At 41.4% G+C, this 19,740-nt stretch overlaps 1 protein-coding gene across 1 annotated transcript in view; it reads left to right on the plus strand.

Annotated features, from left to right (window-relative positions):
* Positions 1–19,740, plus strand: part of ADGB (androglobin) — a 120,217-nt gene continuing 100,477 nt past the window's right edge. The window contains 2 exon segments of the mRNA XM_075413741.1: positions 1–114; positions 116–255. Coding sequence (XP_075269856.1) covers positions 61–114; positions 116–255 — 194 coding nt within the window. The 5' untranslated portion in view covers positions 1–60.

Genomic DNA, 19,740 nt, shown 5'->3' on the forward strand with positions numbered 1-19,740 from the left:
GGCGCCTCCCGGGCCTCTCCTCCCGCCCTCGCTCCCTCCCTCCCGCGGGGGTCGGGGACCATGCCCGGGGTGGGCTGGCCCCAGGACCCCTGGGCCGCGGGGCGGCGCTGGAATCCAGCGCTGCCTGCAGCAGGCCGGGTTGCCCGGCAACGCGACGGACGCGGCGGGACCCTCGGCCATGGCCTCCAAGGGGAGCAAGAAGAAGGAGCTCGGCAGCCGCAACAACTCCGGGCTGGTGGGGGCCGCCGCCAAAGAGTGAGATATGGGGAGGGAAGGGGGGTGCGGGGGGGGCAGAATGGGGGGCGAGGCGGGGTGCCCGGCCGGGGCTGCTGCGGCCGCTCCCCGGGACGGCGCTCGGCCGCCCCCGCGGGCCCTCTGGAAACTTCCCCCGGGGCTCCACGGCCGCGCGCCCGCCCTTCCTCGGGCCCCGGCGGGCGTGCAGGCCCGGGCCGGCGGGGCCGGGGCCCACCTGCGGCACGGGGCCGCGGTCTGTCCGCGCCGCGGGATGGCGGCCTTGCCGGCACCGGGCAGGCCGGGCGGGGGGTGCCCGGCCGCAGCCCCGTGCGTGCGGACAGCTCGGGCTGAGGGAGTTCGCTTGCTCGAGTGGATGCGTGGTTAGAAGTGGTTTCAGTAGGAAAGGTGCGGGGTGGGGGTGGTTTGTTTGTTGAACCTCGACGCTGTGAATCGGGACAACAGTTTCGGGGACACGCACCCTCCGTCTTCGCCGGGTAGAGGAACGGAGCTGGCGGAAGTTTTTGGGGCAAAAAAGTTAATGACTGCTATGGCACATCAGTTTCATTTACAGGAGGGAAACACGATTCCCAGTGCCTTGAATGTTTGCTTCATTTTGGAATGAATCTGAGGAAATTCAGTATATGTATATATAAATCATTCTTCCTATTAATTTCTTAACTATTTCTGTGTAAGTAGCATCTGTTGAGATAGTTTAAAATGATTCGCTATTTGCTAGGTATTTAGTGTGAATTTGTATATTTCCGTGAAAATGTATATTTCTTCCTGCAACGACAAATAAATAAATAGAAAACATTGACTTTCACGGCTGCCGTTTTGACCTGCAAGTTCTATTTCTGTGTTTTGACAAACTTTCTCATCCTGAGGTATGCAAGCCTGCATGCATGGTGCTGGCAGGATTCAGATGAGAAACGTATCTGAGATATCCGCTCATGCCCTTTTCTTCTTTTTCCTGCCATAAATAAAGATTTCCGTTGCATCACTTACTTCTCTCTTGAAATCAATCTTCAGATGCCCCTTTGTTCTTGTTTCATATCTGGTTACCCAGCCTTTGCTACAAAGTATTTTCTTGTTTCATGTTTTCATACATCTGTTTCGTGTTTCGCATCCTGACTCTCATTTTGATAACTTTTCTGTTGCAGTCAGCCAGTACCTCCAATTCCTCACTACTCCTCACTGCATCAGTTTGCTTAATAACTTTGGTTTTGTTTTGGCCACAACCATGCAGCCCTTCATATTTACTCCTTCAAGCCGTCAAAATTTTTTTGATGATATCTGAGCTGTCAAGAACACTTCATTTTTTTAGCACTTTTAGGGAAAAAGAAGTCTTTTCTTACTTTCCAGTGTATGTGAAACTGAATAGACTGTTATGCAAAACATTTGTCCAGTATTGCAGGTTTTGTCCTTAATAGGCGTTCTTACAGCATGCGAATTTTTTAGCTGTTCTATTAAATTAAGATAGATCTTTTTTTTGGAGAGTCTAAAAATACATATGTTTTATGTAGTAAAATTGTTAATTCTGTCCTATATCATACATAATAACTTGTAAAAGAATCATTCTTATGAGTTATTTGTATCACAATATCTAGAACAGTATCTGTCTTTAGTACATTTACTTTAGGCTTTATTAAATGAGACCGCAGTGGATAAATCAGATTAGAAAATTGTTTTCCCAGTGTCAAGTTGAGATGAGAATATTTAGTTAGAACTATATTTGAATGAAACTAAGTGTTACTGAAACACCCCTGAAATGCGATCTAGGAGGTATGCTCACGTTATATTTTAAATCTCAGGTTGGACCTAAAGGACAGGAGACATGATTTGTCTCTCACTCAGCAATTATCAACTAATTGCAGTGGAAGTAATGTCTAGCATATGCCAATGTTAATTAAGCAGTAGCTAAGAATCAGAGTACAGGAAGATTTACTCACTTCACTAAGGCTGTTTTACATAAAGTGTAGTGGCTTGAAGATGTCCAGGTGGCGGCTTAGTGATTTATGTTACTAGACTATGGATGAAACTGTTACAGTAGCCTGATTGTAAGGCAGAACCTTCATAACACGGAATATATGGTTTGTGTTAGTTTTTTTTCATTAAGCCTGTAGTTGTCTCTTTAAACTGTAGCATGTCTTTTGGGTTTGTCTGCTCCGCCATTGTGATACAGAGCACCCTTGCTGTAACAGGAGTAAGTCCCTGCAGTGAGCGTCTAGAGGTTTCAGTGTATGTGCTGTATACATTTCCTTACGACATCTTATTGTCCTGAACAATATTCAGGCATATGAAAGGTGAAGTGACCTGTTTTGTTTTGTTTTTTTTTAAATAAATTATTTGATGGAACAGCTTGTAGTTTACAGAAGTATCTCTATTTGTGCTTGTATCAATATTTACATTCATATATATATATTACTAGAAATGCTGGTAATGTAAAAGGGGAAACCAGAAAATCTGTCACACAAAAAATCTAAAGTTGCAGCAATTCCGATACCAATTCCTGACTAGCCTATCCCTGCTCACTTTTTATCATTCTGAAATATTACTAAGGCCAGATGGATGGATGGATGGATGGATGGATGGATGGATGGATGGATGGATGGATGGATGGATGGAAAAATGTTGGTTTAGGTGAATGCATGTCTTGCTAAGTTCAGCAACTGACCTTATAAACCTTCTTCTTTAAGCTGTCAGGAAAGATTTTACTTTAGCATCTTTTGAGCTGTGGACAATGAATTTAAATCAAGGAAAGCTAGTGACAGCTTATTCTAAACTTTTGCGTAAATAATTTTTTGTCTTGAAACAAAAATTTTACAGAACAAGTAGCCCCATTCTCTCACGAAACATTGGAGAATGGTGCTGTAAAGTATTCAAAAATTTGAATTCAGCAGTCGCTACACTTTCAATCATACTGTTTTGCTCTGCGAGTTGGAAGTGCTTTCTAGGTTGGTTAAAGGCTCTACTCTACTACAGTGTTTAGTCTCGGTAAGATCTTCATCATGCTGAAAACCCACATGTGTCTTAGTACTCTAGTCAAAGATCTGGGTGAAAATCTGGTTTTGCTGGAATCAGTGAAAATTGTTGGTAGTTGAGAACTGAACACAGTGGGGCAAGAAGTTTACCCTTGAGAACTCTGTTGACACCTTGAATAGCCTTTCTTCTTGCTTTCCCTTGTTTCCCAGATGTATTGGAATTTATACCCCAAACCTAATATCAAAAAGATATTTAGGGACTCTTAGTCCTGCCAAAAGGACTGAAACATTGAAACATATTTATTTTTTTAGTCATGCTAAATGCCAGTGGTCTCCAAACTTTTTAAATTGTGCAACTATATCAGTAAAAAATTTTTGAGCACCCCACCCCAATATATATGTATATATATCTATTTATAAATTATATACATGCACTACTGAAGTTCTGATATTTTCTTCCTTGTGTGTGCACCTCACTTTGGAGATCACTGCTATAAGCTAGAGGATTTCCATGGACAGAACAAGCAACTAGGCAGTTTCATGTTTTGAATGACAGTTTGCTAAAGTCTACAGGGAGCTTTTTATTTGGATCAGGCTTGTGGTCAAAACTTAGAACTACAGACTGTGATTTATGCAAAATGGAGGCTATATTACATTTTTCAATTTTTTATATTGCTTCTAAAGTGCTTTCCCCTTTGTCATAGGATTTGTGATGTCAGAATGACGGGAATGCATTTGATAGCAGACAGATTGACATGTTATTTCTTTGTTTGGAAATGGAAATATGCTGTATAGTAAGGAATTTCTATATTACAGTAAAGATATACAGTGTTTACAGGTCCATGAGAAGAAGATGCAAATCTCATTCATTTTCTACAAAGTACAATTCTAGCCCCAAATGCAGAGAATGTTCACTTTTCTGATTTAAGGCTAGATCTGTATCATTTTCAAGAAAAATCAGCAGACTACTGAGCTGATTCTGCACAAGTCTACTCTGGGACAAAAAGCTTACAACTGCTACTCTTAATATTTATAATTGTTTTTAGAATATTTTATTTTTAAATCCTGAGAGCTGTCAGTGCTTACCATGAAGAATTACAATGTTCTAATTTCAAATCATGTGGATAACATTAATACAGCACCCCTCTGAGAGTAATGTGTACAAACAGCTGGAAAATATTTTTTGATGTATGTAAAATTACTTTTATATACTTTTATACTTTATTTGATTTCTAGTGGGATCAGGCATCTTTTTCCCCCATAAATGCTTACGACAGTCAGCACAGTAAGTCTGTACTGTGAAAAATCAATGGTGATTACTGGTGGATGTACTGTGGTGCTGGAGTGGGACCTCAGAAGCATACAGAGAAGGCAGGAAAATTCCTTTGGACTCGCTAAGTCAGACTTTGCATGGGTCTCTGCAGGATGCTCCATTGGGTCTCTCTTCATTACTGCTTTCTAATTAGGTAGCAATTCACTTCGGAAGCTAGGCAGTTGCTAAAGATGACAGGCTGAAGAGCTCAGAAGAACTTCTGTCCTTATAGCTTTCTTTAATTGAACCATTAGAGGCTACTGAGAATCTGATATTTCCCAGGTTTCAATGGCTATAGTGAATAGTGAATTTTAGTAGGGCCTGTTGCGATAGGACAAAAGGTGGTGGTTTTAAAATAACAGAGGGACATTTGGACTAGATAGAAGGAAGAAATATTTTATGATAAGGGCAGTGAAAGACTGGAACAGGTTGCGTAGAGAGATGGTAGATGCTCCATCCCTGGAAATGTTCAAGGTCAGGTGGGACGGGGCTCTGAGCAACCTGATCTAGTTGAAGATGTCCCTGCTCATTGCGGGGGGGTTGGACTAGATGGCCTTTAAAGGCCTCTTCCAACCCAAACTATTCTGTGATTCTATCAACAGGAACTGATGACTTTGTCGGCACTGGAAGAGATTTGGACTAGTAAGAATGGATAATAAATAAAATGCTTTTTAAATCAATTTGATGAGACTCTATGCCATTAAGCCCAACTTAAACTGGAGTCATTACCATCTGCCAGCACAAAGGAAAATCTGAATTAGGGGTTGGGCTATTATGGATGAAAATGAGGAGTTAATGGTCAATGTCAAGAGAGGCAAGTGATTTAGGGATAATTGTGGCACAGGCAGAGATCACGGATGTATAGGGGAAGGTCAGAGTGGTGTTGGAGTTCTTGTTAAGGAAAGCAGTAACTAGAAGCAATATTTGCTGCTGATGGGTCCTTAAGGACCTGCAGAAACAGGCTGAAGCCTGGACTGGCTGGAAGAAATTATTTAAGTTTAGCTGTGTGCCTGATTGATTGCAACGAGTAGCAGGTTGCTGCACTGCTGTTGTACAGCACCAAAGCCTAGGATTACCTAACGTTGGTTATTAAGATTACAGGCTGGGGCAGTAGAGAACAGAAAAAATAACTGCATTGCTAATTCGCACTTAATTCCCATATGCCTAGGAGAAGGAGTAAGGCAAGGCTTGTGATTAAGATTTTAGCCATTGCCAGCACATGTTCCTCAGGTAAGTATTCTAAAGGTTTGGGCTATGGCAGTGATTTAGAGAATATAAACTGAACAGATTCATTGTTTAATGTTTTGAGTGGGGTTTACTAGATTGCCTGAAGATTGGGAATGACAAGAACTAATGTCTCGTGGATAATGGCACAGTGTTTTCGTTTGGCCTGGATAAATGCCAGGTGCCCACCAAAACCACGCTATAACTCCCCCTCCTCAACTGGACAGAGGAGAGGAAATATGATGAAAGGTTCGAGGGTCGAGATAAGGACAGGGAGAGATCACTCACCAACTACTGTCATGGACAAAACAGACTGAACTTGGGGAGAAAAGGGAGTTTATCACACAACAAATAAGAGTAGGGTAATGAGAAAATAAAACTATATCTTAAAACACCTTCCCCCCACCCCTCACTGCTTCCCGGGCTCAACTTACTCCCGTTTCTCTCCCTCCTCCCCCTCTCCCCGAGCGGCACATGGGGACCCATAAGCACACCGAGAATTCTTAGTGTTAGCATTTTGTGGCCAGAAAGATGAAGACCTTTCTTTCAGCATCTGTGCTTCATCCATTGAAATATTTCAGTGTGTAAACGCAACAGAACTTTAATCTGTATAGTCAGTTTGTTAGTACTTTTTTTTTTCCTTTTCTTCTGTCTTTAACTTTTTTGTTGTTTCGTGCTTTATGGTGAGACAATGGGTTCTTCCACAAGTAAATATGATAAACATATTGAAATAACATATAAGCCAACCAGTAAGTTGAATTTTTGATGAACTAGATTACATTTTAATTAGGAAATTATGTATTTAAAGTAGTTTTCCTGGTTAATTCTAATTAAAACAGTGAACTCCTGAGAGCTCAGCCTACCCTGATCTGTAGATTTCAAAATTCATAGACTCATGGGCATGAAAACATTAAGTAATATACCAGTGGCAATATCAGATTAAATGTTGTGCTCCCTGCTGGTCTTAGTTCCAGGTTTTTCTTTCCCTGTAATTCAAAGCAGTATCAGGGGATCTTGCAGGCAGACACTGTCCAGGAGCCGATGGTTGGAGACTGTGCAACCAGACTGTGCAACAGAAGTCTAGACTTCTATTACAGTGAACAGTGTAATAGAGAAAAGCAGCTTTCACCAGAACTATATAGCAGGAAAAGCGCTGTCAGAAGAAAAATAATAATAATTGCGCTTTGAAACTGGAAAGCATTCTGGAAATATCATGTTAGAGAGTCTGTTTGCCATGGATTATTCATCTACTTAAGCAGAACGGTCTTTAGCTTGTTCTGAGAGCTCTGTGTAACCATTGCTGAAGAAATGGGATTTCCTGGTTTTGTTATCAATGCGTGCCAAGTGCTTTGTAAATGAGTTGACCTGAATCCACAGAAGTACTGAGGTGCTCTGCCATACAGAGATTTTTAGTTCTTAATTGCCCAGGTGCCACACAGAAGGCATGAAAGGATTTTACAGAAGCCAACAAGGAAGAAATGCCAAAGAAAAGAGCAAAGCACACGCTGTGTTCTTAAAAGATGCTGGAGTACCAAACTCCAGTGCGGAAAGACGTGCTGCAGCATTCTTATAGCTGAAGCTAACGCCAGCTCAATCTTTTTAGCAGGAAACGCTAGGAGAAACAAACTCAGAAAAGTTGCTGGTTCCATAATTTCTAAGGTACTGTATAATTATATGGGGAAACATGACATCAGATTCGCTCTTTGAATCAGTTGCAGTAAGTAAGGATTTGAAAGAGATCCTGAGCTTCCTGCCTCAGAGGACAACCAGAACAAGTGGATGTTCTGTGACTGTGCTGTTAGTGCTTTCTCACACAGAGCTCAGGGGAATGGAGCTAACATCCCACACATGGCACATTCCATTTCTTTTTTTGTCCTGAGTTTGACAGAGGTGTATTCTGCTTAAGACAAGCTGTTCCACAGGCTATAGATCATTATTCGTACCTGAGCGGCATCTGATGTAAAGGAGTTCTGCTGGTTAATTATGTCCTGAGTGGTCAGGTGTTTGCTTTTATGGTATTAACTTTGCTGTGGTTGATGTTAGATGCATTATTTTTCTTGTGCTATGAGAACAGATAATACACTCTTATCTGTACTACTCAGTATTTTATATGTTTACGCTTTGTTATTCCTCCATGCTCTAAACTGTTGCCTGTTGCTGAATTTCCAAAGTTATTGTTCCATTGGAAGGGCAACTGGAACCAATCATAGTAATACATGCAAAGGACATGAAGTTGATTATACTGAGTTGCGTTGTACTAATTTCACATATTGGACATCCTGCTTCTAGTGTGCCTTAGTGTTTTGTTTGTTTTCTTTGACGGTACTTGAACAGAGATCTTAAATGATCTGTCATAATGACAGACAGCTTCTGATCTTGAAGTGCTGTCATTCACTGAGAACTGTATAACCTGTAGTCATTTGCTGCTAGTTGGAAGGACAGTGCATTGCTCAAACAGAAATTTAGTCTGCCAGTTGGATGTAGATGTTACTTGCACTCAAACCTGTGACTTGTTGAAAGACTGCAAGATGCAGCTGGGACGCCTTGGTGCCTGTGTTAGTCTGGACTCTGCTCACTTGGCCTGTCACCTCCACCTTTTGAAACCAGGTAACCATGAAGGATTTAGGCCAGCTGACCACAGACCCACCTGGAGCGCTACCCGGAGTCAAACACCTTCGAAGAATCAGTCAGAGATCATTTCTCTTGGCTGAGATTGGCATCTGAAAATCACCAGAAAAGGCACTCCTCTTTCCAGGCCCTTGCTATAACTCTGGCTAGGTCTTGGTAGATCATATTTCCACCTGTAAAACTGGACATAAAGCTCTCCTCTGTAAACTATCTTTGTGTCTGTAGATTAAAAGTGCTCATTTAAGAGCTAGATATTACAACGTTTCTGCCCTGGCAAGCATCTCTTGGGATTAATCTTCAGTGTTCCCCTGTTGGGAACGTAAATTAAAAAGAAAAAAAAAAAATGAAGGATGTCTTTTAGAAGACTCAGTGACCTTCAGTGTGTTAGAATATGAAAGGCTGGCAAATGAATGACTTCCAGACCATCTGATACCTTCCATTACCAAAAGTGTTTTTCAGATATGTAAAATACTTTTTTTCCATTCCATATTAAAAGCTTTTTGAGAGCAGTCCTTTGTCTCCATAGAATCAGAAGCAGAGAATTTTTGCTACAGCTGGCTCTTGCCACTGAAAATGGCAAGCTGAGCTTTTCTAGCATGGCTCTCACAGGCTGCAGTCTTGACTTGTGCTGCCATTAAAAGCAGCAGTGTTCTGAAGACTGTAACTTCACCTGGTTTTTCTTCTGTCTTTGAGCCATTTATTAATGATAGTTTATGCAGTAAAACCTCTTCTATTTCCTGGAATGCAGGTTGTATTTCACATGAATCCTTCCAAAAATACATGAAAAAAATGTATTTTTGTTTTAGCTTTACTAAGATTTAGTCACACAAGATAAAACAAATCTATGATGATCTAAATGAAGTATTCAGTTGCCTTATATTGTATTTGTCATCAGTTTTTTGAATGCATCTTCATCTTTTTTCTCTAACACATGGTACCAGTCTAGTACTCTATTCTGCTTTTTATATTCAATTTCTGGCTTTTTTGTCAGTTCATATTTTTATATAGCAAAAAAGTATAGTTGGTGTAAATGGATCAAAACAGCAAAAGTCTGAATTATGTTGATGAGAACCAATCCAAACTTTTTTAAGAAAGATGTTTAAATTTAGCTGGAGTTTTAAAATTATGAAGACCAAAATTCAGACAATATTTATAAGGAAACAAATGGAATCAGGCTGAAAACAAGGAGAGCAAACTGAAAAAAAAAGAAAAAAAGTTTTAAAAAGCGTAATGCTTCTATACCACTACTTTCAGTCAATTTTTCCATGAAATAATGGAAATTTGGGCAAGGGGTTTAGCATATAGCTTTTTTTTTTCCTCCTTCTGTAACCTGGAAAGCAAACCAAGAATGAACATTTCACCTGCAATTAATATGTAGGAAAATAAAAATAAGATAATATGTGGATTTCTAGCTGGCAAGGCTAAATGTGAGTGTAGATGACCATTCTCTCAGCAAATGTGCTCAAGCATTTGAAATAGGCTCATTCGTGGCAAGTCTGTTAGTAGTTCGTCTGACACCTACAAGGATGTCAGCTATGTTTAGAAATGAGATTATTACACTTGAAAGTAGTGATCCAAATTACAGACTTCTTTAAAAATAGTATATCTGTAAAGAATAATCAGTTGATATTAATCTCTTTTTTCTGTCATCACTTTAATTTTCCATGGTTTGATCTTGCTTCACACAGAAGGCACTCTGTACTTTTTGAGGAAGAAATCCTACTCCAGTATACAGAAGTGAAATGACAAAAAAAATCCTATTGTCATAGGCTTTGCAAGCAACTGTCATTGCAACTTAGATATTTTAAAATTATTTGTTTTGCTCATTGTACCTGAACTGTATCCATGACCTGAGTCTCTCCCCAACCATGAGAGCTCTGAGTGTTTAGACTAGTGTATTTTAATTCTGCAGAGTCCTGTAAGTTTTGGCTTCAGTGTCTGAGATAAGAATAATGATCAGTTGCTGTAAACAACACATGCGTATTTTGGTTTTATTTTGTAATTGCTGCTGCTGACTATATTAATAGCAAAGAGAAGATTGTATTGCCCTAGCTTCTTATTGGATCATCTGATCATAACTCATTCTGTTCATTCCTCTTCTAAAGAATGGCACTAGGTATGGAGAAAAGGAGCAAATAATTTTGCAACAGTTGCTGGTATTTGGTCAAACGTTCTCATATCCTTTCCAGATTCTTATGAACTTGAGTGTTGCCATGGTTTCTGCCATGGGCTTCTAAGACATTCAAATGCTACTTTTGAAAATCTGTTTCAATGATTAGAGTTTAAAAGAACTTTCTGCCATAAATAAAGTCTTCAAAGGGGCCTTTTGTCTTTGAGTTCTGAAGAGGTTTGGGAAAAAGTTAACTAGTTTCCCGCAGGACATGTTTGGAGGAGGGGAATGAGCCATCTGTTTGTTCTCTGCCTTCTTTTTCCGAATATAAAAGCCTTTACTGGAGCCAGAAATTGTTTCTTCCGACTGCTGAAACAATCCAAGGGAAGGGATACATTTTTCTTTATTGCTTCCTGGTAAGTGGAAAAACCCCAAATTCTCATCTCCCTGTGTCCCAACGTTGGTATCCAATGGGGAACATGAAATGTGAGATTCCTCACTCCTGTCTCTTCCTTCAGATTGCTCTCACCTCTGTACATATAGAGAAGTTCAGAGCATCCAGAGGAGTGGAAGGAGGAAAGAAGGATAAAGGTTTCAGCTCTGAGCCTCATTCACTGGCTTGCTAGATATTTGTTACCTAACATGCCCTGTTACTGAATCATTTCTGTTAATTATTGGCCATCCCAAGAACTGCAGTCAGTGTGACATCAGGCATATGTTAATAGTACATTTTCTGGAATTTGAATGAAACTAAGCTGTACAGCTTAATGGTTGCAGACATTTCATGGAAAGAATAGATTATATGCGTTTAATGAAAGATAATATTGACAATGCTTTCCAGGGAACAAGGTGAAAATTATGAGCATCAAATAGATTTTGTCTTACGTTGGGGTAGTGTTATAAGCAAATTCACAGTTTATTTTTTTAATCTTTAACACATGCTACAGGCAATGTTGGTGACCATTTAAAACACTACAGGGAGCACTAAGATAGCATGAAGTGATGGCCTGTTGGCAGTTACTTAGCAACAAATGCCCTGCTGTGGAGATAAGTAAATTCTTAATAGAGTGAATCAAATGAAGACCAAAGTCACAATCATTGCATCTACAGAAAGGCTAACATATAAATAGCTAATCATACTCTGCCACCTAAATGTATCGTACTGCAAATAAAATGGCTGGTTTGTTTGAACAGTTGCTGTTACAGATACCAAGTCTCAGTCTTTTGATTCTCCAAAGTGTGCTTTAAGCAAACACATATTTTACTTCACAGTTGAAGTTAGCTCAGAACAGATGCATAGACAGTAACTGTAGCTCAGCTGCTGAGTAGCAATTCATTAGGTTAATCAAAACTTTTTCATCTCAGTCCGCAGGCAGAGATCCCAATACTATGTCTTAAGTCCATGAAAACCTCTGTATTGATTTCTCTGTGAGCCAACACAGGCAGGACTCGGGAACAACCACAAAACCATGGATGAAATGCAGAGTAGGTTTCCTTTTGTTACCTCACAAACTGGGGGATCTCTGAAGCAACACCTGGGCAGAGGTGGGCAAGCGAAGCAGGAATGCAGGCACTGCAGAGTGCGGTCCTTGCTAGAGAGAAACTGTGAGCTACCAAACCCGCTGCTTTCGCCTGTATATATCGGGGATTCATACAGGTGTAATTTTCCACTGTGCTTTGATCCCTCTCACAGCAGGGCAGGAATCTCAAGCATGTTGGATAAGGTGCCTTTGGGTTTATCACAGGCCTATGTTATCTAAACATAGATGTTCTACTTGTCAAGCACACAAGACTAAACAATGATATATGTGTTTTTCTACACTGCAGCTGCAAGTCGCTTGAGTGTATTTACAGTCCTGCTTGCCGATCTTCTGTTATTATCCCACAATTTCTTAGACTGATAATTTAAAGCAGATCTTAAACTTTGAAACTTAAGTATGTTTAATAGAAATAAACAAAGGAAGCTTCAATGAAAATAGAAACTGAAAGGATTTAGCTGCAAAAACATCTTTGCAACTTGTGTCATAAGGAATGACTGGAATCACAGGAAGAATAAAAAAGATTGGATATATCGATATGCAAATAACTAACCAGAAACCCTGAAGAAGTCATCAATATGGTGTAAGTCATCAATGTGGTGGAATTCTTGGGGATTTTTTTTCCCAGTTTCCAAAGTATGGCCATGGAGACAGAAGAAGCTGAAACACTTTTATCTGTCAAGGCTTTAAACACATTTCTGCATAAAGCCCCAGAGTCATTGTGGAAACAGTGCTGGACATTATTATTGAACTATTAAACAATTTTATCTGTTTCAAATACTCCTAATCAAACTTACTGTGAGAAGATGTCTCATTTCCGTCCTCAGATCTGCTCATCTAAGCAAAAGTGAAAAACTGATTCTTTTTCCTTCTTTTTGGGGGGTTTTGTTTTGTTTTATTGTTAAGGAAAGTGACTGCAGTAAAATGCTAAACAAGATTAAACGTGCATCTGTCTTTTACAAGGGGGATTAGGAAAGAGAATATTAAATATTTATCTGGAGGAAATAATGGAATAGAAAGAATGGTGTCTTCCTGGATTCTAATAAAACTGCATAGTACTCCAGTTACTTTCACGTGTCACAAAATTATTGTTATCTGGTGAGCCGGAATGATGTGAGTACTGGGAAAGGAAGGTGGAGTAGCCATGCTGTTCTGAAACTAAACACCAGTACTGCTGTAATTCTCTTGAGAAGACTCCCTCCAGTGTTGCTAGGTTTGCTTTGTGACGAATGGTCATAGGTAGTTTACAGGAAGATTTATCTACTTTAAGAAGTAAATATTTGTTCCCTAGACTCTGTTGACCGTATTGACAAGATCTTCCTTGCTTACAGAATAGGTGGGTAGCTAACATATATAGGTCTACAGACTAAATGACGATGTTTAACTTGAGAGAGCACGTGTCCAGAACCTTGTGGGCCTGTTTCCTGTCTCTCTATTAAATCTGAACTCTCTGAAAAACTTCGGTTGTAATCTGTCTGCAATTTTTTTTCCTGTTGTGCTTGTCTATCCTGCTGTTCCCTATTTCCCCTGTTGGCACTATATCAATTATACCAGTATTGCTGGAGAAGCTGCTTAGAGGGTCAGAGATGAATTAGTGCCAGCTTCAGAGTGTTTCACTCATTTGGCAATTTATTCTTCCTTTCTTTCCTTTAGGGTTTAGCATAAGATTAAAAAGAAGTCTGCCGGTAGGTTGGTGTTTAAAATACTCTTCCACAATGAAGCCATCTGACTTAAGCATAAAGTACCACTAATCCTTTGCATTGTCTTTGTGACTGTTAGTTTGTTTCAAAGAATTCTCAATGATTTATATTATTCAATTATTGAAATAAAGGAACTTCTTCATAGCCTTAGTCAAATACAGTATTTTAGTAAATAAATTCATCTGTCTTTTTTCACTTACTCATTTGTATTTGGATCATCCAATTAAATTGCAGTTCTTTATGATGTTTTCCAAAATGTTACTGAATCATCCATGTTGAGAAGCAGGAGCATTGGGCTTAGTTTAGACATCTCAGTCATAGATACCACTGTTTCCATGTCTTCCACATTGGTAGTGTTGAGGGTGTTCTATTATGTCAAAGTGTATTGCAGACTAATTTTCTGTCTTTAGTGTGATAGTAGCTAGGCAAGTCTTTCTATATCTCGTTGTTTTTTAAAAATACGGATTTTTATTAGTCCCTTATTATCCCAAAGCAGTCAGAAATCTTACAGCAATTATTGCAATTATTATTTAATTGTCTTTGGGAATGGCTTCAGAACAACTTTGTCATCATTATCATTATTATCATTATAATGATTATTATTATTATTATTGAGTAAAACTTCTGTGTTTTTCTGTAAATATTTAAAAGAGCAAATGCAGACATAGAGGGAGAAAAAAAGATAAATAAAACAGTAGTCCTTGAATATTTAAAACCGCTACATACATCATTCATATTTCATCTGAAATAAGAAAAAAGTAGAAAAAGTAAGAATTTTAACTTGTCATTTTTTGCTTATAAGTATATGTTAGAAGCTGCCAGGAATTGTATTTAAATCAATGTTGAAAGGGGAAAAGTTTCAAAGTATCACAAGTGTTGAAGCTGTTGGTATAGCTGGTATCCTGGTTTTCATTGTTCTATATGCATGCATTTAATGCAGATACAGCAGATTCTTTGAAACAGCTGGAACTGATGTAGACATTCCTAGTAATCCAAAGAAACCAATAAACACTTTGGGTTTTAAATTGCTTCTTAAGTACTATTGAATATAGAATGAAGCACCATTTGAGTTTCCAGGAAAATGCCAGACAAAAAAAGATACCATTAATGAAAGATCAAACATAATAGAGAGAGGCTGGAGGCCATTTACAGATGATTGAGATGACAAAGATGGAAAAGCAAAGCAAAGTATCACTGCAGAGAATACAACTTCCTTCAGTTAGAGTGGTAGAATCTGTATTTTTTATTTGCACAGCAGAAGGCACAGATGGTATTGAATTTTCACAGCTGTCTTCCAATAAGAGTTACTGGTAGTGCGTATGAATGTATTTATTGTCTAGACAGTGAGAAACCTGTTTAGCCATGTCTTTGTCCGTGTTGTTGCTAACAACAAAGTAGTACGTTGATTGAAAAGTGCTTCTGGAAGCCATCTAGTCCACCCCTGGCTCAAAGCAGGGCCAGCTTAGATCAGGTTGCTTAGGTCCTTGTCCATTTGAGTTTGAAGTTAGCTTCAGGCACTGCAGTTCCCCAGATCCTCCTTCTTACAATTTTTGAAGATGGGTGTGGTGTTTGCCTTTTTCTGGCCATGAGAAACTGTGTGCAATTGCCATGGTCTTTTGAATATGATTGACAGGAGCCTTGGAGTGGCTCCAGTCAGCTCCCTCAATACCTTTGTTCACATCTCAACTGGTCTCATGGACCTGTATGTGTGTCTAGTTGGCTTAAGTGCCTCCTAGCTGCTTTCCTCTACTGTAGATAGTGCTTCACTCCCACAGACTCTGTTAGTAGGCTCATGAACTGGGAGGCCTGAGAGTGAAATTTGCCAATAAAATCCAAGACACAAAAAGGCACTGAGTATCTTGGCCTTTCCTGTGTCTTTTGTCACTAGGTTCCCTACCACATTAAGCAGCAGGCATGCACTTTCCTTACTTAGTCTTCCTTTTGCTGCCAGTGTACTTATAGAAACTTTTTTCCTTCCCCTTAATATCCTTTGATTATTTCCACTCCAGCTGAGCTTTTGCTTTTGTAATTTCATTGCTGTACAATTGAGAGATGTCTCTGTTCCCCCAAGTGACTTGCCCCTGCTTCTTCTGGTAGATAGGGCTTAATAGTATTTTCCGGTGTCACTTGCTACACACGATTTCCCCCTAGCCAGGCTACTCATTTATGTAATCTGTGTTTGTCTTTAGAATGTAGTCATAACTAATGTTACACCTGTATAGGAACAATGAATGAATATTGTGTACATCAGCTGAAAAAGAACATATGTGAATTATGGCACTATGACCATTTTATCTGAAATGTGAAATGCTTTGCACAACCCGAGTGAGGCTGTAACTCATAATCAATATTTTTTCTTTGGAGTCACCAAAATCTCAAGAGGAAGTCATAATTCTGAAATTTAAAATGTCAATATGGTTTTATATAGTATCACTGATGAATTGTATATCAGGATAAATATCCATATGATAAGATATGCAATATATGGTCAGAAGTTAAAAAAACCCTGTTCTCAGGTATAAAAAAATGGATGATCTCCCTTTCAAATCTCCTGAAGCTGTCGGTTTCTAAAGAAATTAAGCTTTTATTTTTAAAATAAGTAGTTCTTGGCACCAGTTTGTAAAAATAGCCCTACAGCTGTAGCCCAGAACACTGTTCTTTTCCTGATCTTCTGGACATATTTGTAGGAATTCTTCTGTTTCTCATTTCATGTAATTATATTGTTACGGCTCCAGTAGTAAAAAAGTCTCTGTCTAATACTGTATTTCTGCTGTAGGACACTGCTGAGTATCAAAGACAGAATTCTGACCTTAGCCCTTTTCTCCAACTAGTTGAAGTCCATGTATTTTTTCTGCAATAAGATTTATTTAAACCCTTTTTTTCAGTTTTTGGTGCCAGGTTGCTTCTCAGGTCCGTGGAGCTTCTTCCTTTGTTCTTTGGAGTGAACAGCTTCTACAACTTATTGCCGGGGGGTTGCGAGAATATAGTTAAGATATGACCTGCACATACTTTATCTGCTTCCAGGTTTGGTAGTGAAGGGGGAAGGAGCTGCTGTATCGTCATTCTAGCTAAGTCAGCTTTTCAGCCCTTCATATGCACTGGAAAGATGATGTGCACAGGTACTACTGGTGCAAGTTGGCAGCTATGAACACGTTGTGTATTAGTCTTGTTAAAATCCCTGCAGTTTCAGGAAACTTTTTACCAGAGTTCTGAATCCCAAGAAGAGGGTAGTGAGAGTACTGGTAGCACAAGAGGCACTGAGAGTGAAACTAACTGGAGACAGAAATGGCTGGTGTAGCAGCTCACAGGTGCCTAGAAGTGAAAATCCTTTTCCCCAGTATGTCTTTTATCCTTGGCAAGCTCCTTCTGGTTGGTTAAAGAAAGTAAGTCAGAAAAAAAGAATCACAGAATCACAGAATGGTAGGGGTTGGAAGGGACCTCTGTGGGTCATCTAGTCCAACCCTCCTGCCGAAGCAGGGTCACCTACAATAGGTTGTAGAGGACCTTGTCCAGGCGGGTCTTGAATATCTCCAGAGAAGTAGACTCCACAACCTCCCTCGGCAGCCTGTTCCAGTGCTCCGTCACCCTCAGAGTGAAGAAGTTCTTCCTCATATTCAGACGGAACTTCCTGTGCTTCAGTTTGTGCCCATTGCCCCTTGTCCGGTCACTGGACACCACTGAAAAGAGCTTGGCCCCATCCTCCTGACACCCACCCTTCAGATATTTGTAAGCATTTATAAGGTCCCCTCGCAGCCTTCTCTTCTTCAGGCTGAACAAGCCCAGCTCCCTCAGCCTCTCCTCATAGGAGAGATGCTCCAGTCCCCTCACCATCCTTGTAGCCCTCCGCTGGACTCTCTCCAGTAGCTCTTCGTCTTTCTCGAGCTGGGGAGCCCAGAACTGGACAGAGTACTCCAGATGAGGCCTCACTAGGGCAGTGTAGAGGGGAAGGAGAACCTCCCTCGACCTGCTGGCCACACTCCTCCTAATGCACCCCAGAATGCCATTGGCCTTCTTGGCAGCCAGGGCACACTGCTGGCTCATGGTCAACCTGTCATCCACCAGGACACCCAGGTCCCTCTCCACAGAGCTGCTCTCCAGCAGGTCCACCCCAAGCTTGTAATGATGCATGGGGTTGTTCCTCCCCAGGTGCAGGACCCTGCATTTGCCCTTGTTGAACCTCATCAGGTTCCTCTCTGCCCAACTTTCCAGCCTGTTGAGGTCACGCTGAATGGCAGCACAGCCTTCCAGTCTATCCACCACACCTCCCAGTTTGGTGTCATCAGCAAACTTGCTGAGGGACATTCTAATTCTTGATCCAGGTCGTTGATGAAGAAGTTAAACAAGACTGGGCCCAGTACTGACCCCTGGGGGACACCACTAGTTACAGGCTTCCAACTAGACTCAGCGCCGCTGATGACAACCCTCTGAGTTCTGCCATTCAGCCAGTTCTCAATCCACCTCACCGACCACTCATCCAGCCCATACTTCCTGAGCTTCCCTAGGAGGATATTATGGGAGACTGTGTCGAAAGCCTTGCTGAAGTCGAGGTAGACAACATCTGCGGCTCTCTCTTCATCTACCCAGCCAGTCATGTCATCGTAGAAAGCTATCAGATGGTCAGGCATGATTTCCCCTTGGTGAATCCATGCTGCCTACTCCTGATAACCTTCTTTTCCTCCACTTGCTTGTTGATGACCTCCAGGATAAGCTGCTCCATCACCTTTCCTGGGATGGAGGTGAAGCTGACCGGCCTGTAGTTCGCTGCGTCGTCCTTCTTGCACTTTTTGAAGATTGGAGTGACATTGGCCTTTCTCCAGTCCTCGGGCACCTCTCCTGTCCTCCAGGACCTCTCAAAGATGATGGAGAGTGGCTCAGCAATGACCTCCGCCAGCTCCCTCAGCACTCGTGGGTGCATTCCATCGGGGCCCATGGATTTGTGGGTGTTCAGATCACTTAAGCGATCCCTCACACAGTCCTCCTCGACCAAGGGAAAGTCGTCCTCTCTGTAGGCTTCCTCTCTTACCTCCGGGGCCTGGGATTCCTGAGGGCCTGCCTTGGCACTGAAGACTGAAGCAAAGGCGGCATTCAGTAGCTCTGCCTTCTCTGCATCCTCCGTCACCAGGACACCCACCTCATTCAGCAGCGACCCCACGTTGTCCCTAGCCTTCCTTTTGCTGCTGATGTAGTTGAAGAAGCCCTTCTTGTTGTTTTTGACATCCCTTGCCAGCTTCAATTCCAGGTGGGCCTTGGCCTTCCTTGTTGCATCCCTGCGTGCTCTGACCACATTCCTGTATTCTTCCCAAGTGGCCTGCCCCTCTTTCCACATTCCATGGACCTTTCTCTTCCACCTGATCTCCGCTAGAAGCCCCTTGTTCAACCATGCAGGTCTCCTGCTTCCTTTGCTCGATTTCTTTCTCAGGGGGATGCACCGCTCCTGAGCATGGAGGAAGTGACTTTTAAAGAGCGACCAGCACTCTTGGACCCCCCTGCCTTCGAGAGCCCTGGCCCACGGGATTTCTGCCAGTAGCTCCTTGAAGAGGGCAAAGTTAGCCCTCCTGAGGTCCAAGGTTTTGATCCTGCTTATCGCCCTGCTTCCTCAACGCAGGATCCTGAACTCGACCATTTCATGGTCACTGCAGCCAAGTCTACCTCCGACCTTCACATCCTCCACCAGTCCCTCCTTGTTTGTTAATACAAGGTCCAGCAGAGCGCCTTTCCTTGTTGGTTCCTCCACCACTTGCATCAGAAAGTTATCATCGATGCTCTGTAGGAACCTCCTGGATTGCGCCTGCCTAGCTGTATGGTCTTCCCAGCTGATGTCAGGGTGGTTGAAGTCCCCCATGAGAACCAGGGCCTGGGACTGTGAGGCTGCTTGCATCTGCCTGTGGAAGGAAAGCCTTCAGCTGGGTGGGTGAGTTGAATTGGGTTGTGAATGCTGGGGCTGGCATAGGAAAGGAAGAACAAATATGTGGCCTGGAGCAGGGGAAAAGGAAGAGGGAGGAGGCTGTGCCCT

Source organism: Opisthocomus hoazin, chromosome 2 (genome assembly GCF_030867145.1).
Source record: "Opisthocomus hoazin isolate bOpiHoa1 chromosome 2, bOpiHoa1.hap1, whole genome shotgun sequence".
NCBI classification, from domain to species: Eukaryota; Metazoa; Chordata; class Aves; order Opisthocomiformes; family Opisthocomidae; genus Opisthocomus; species Opisthocomus hoazin.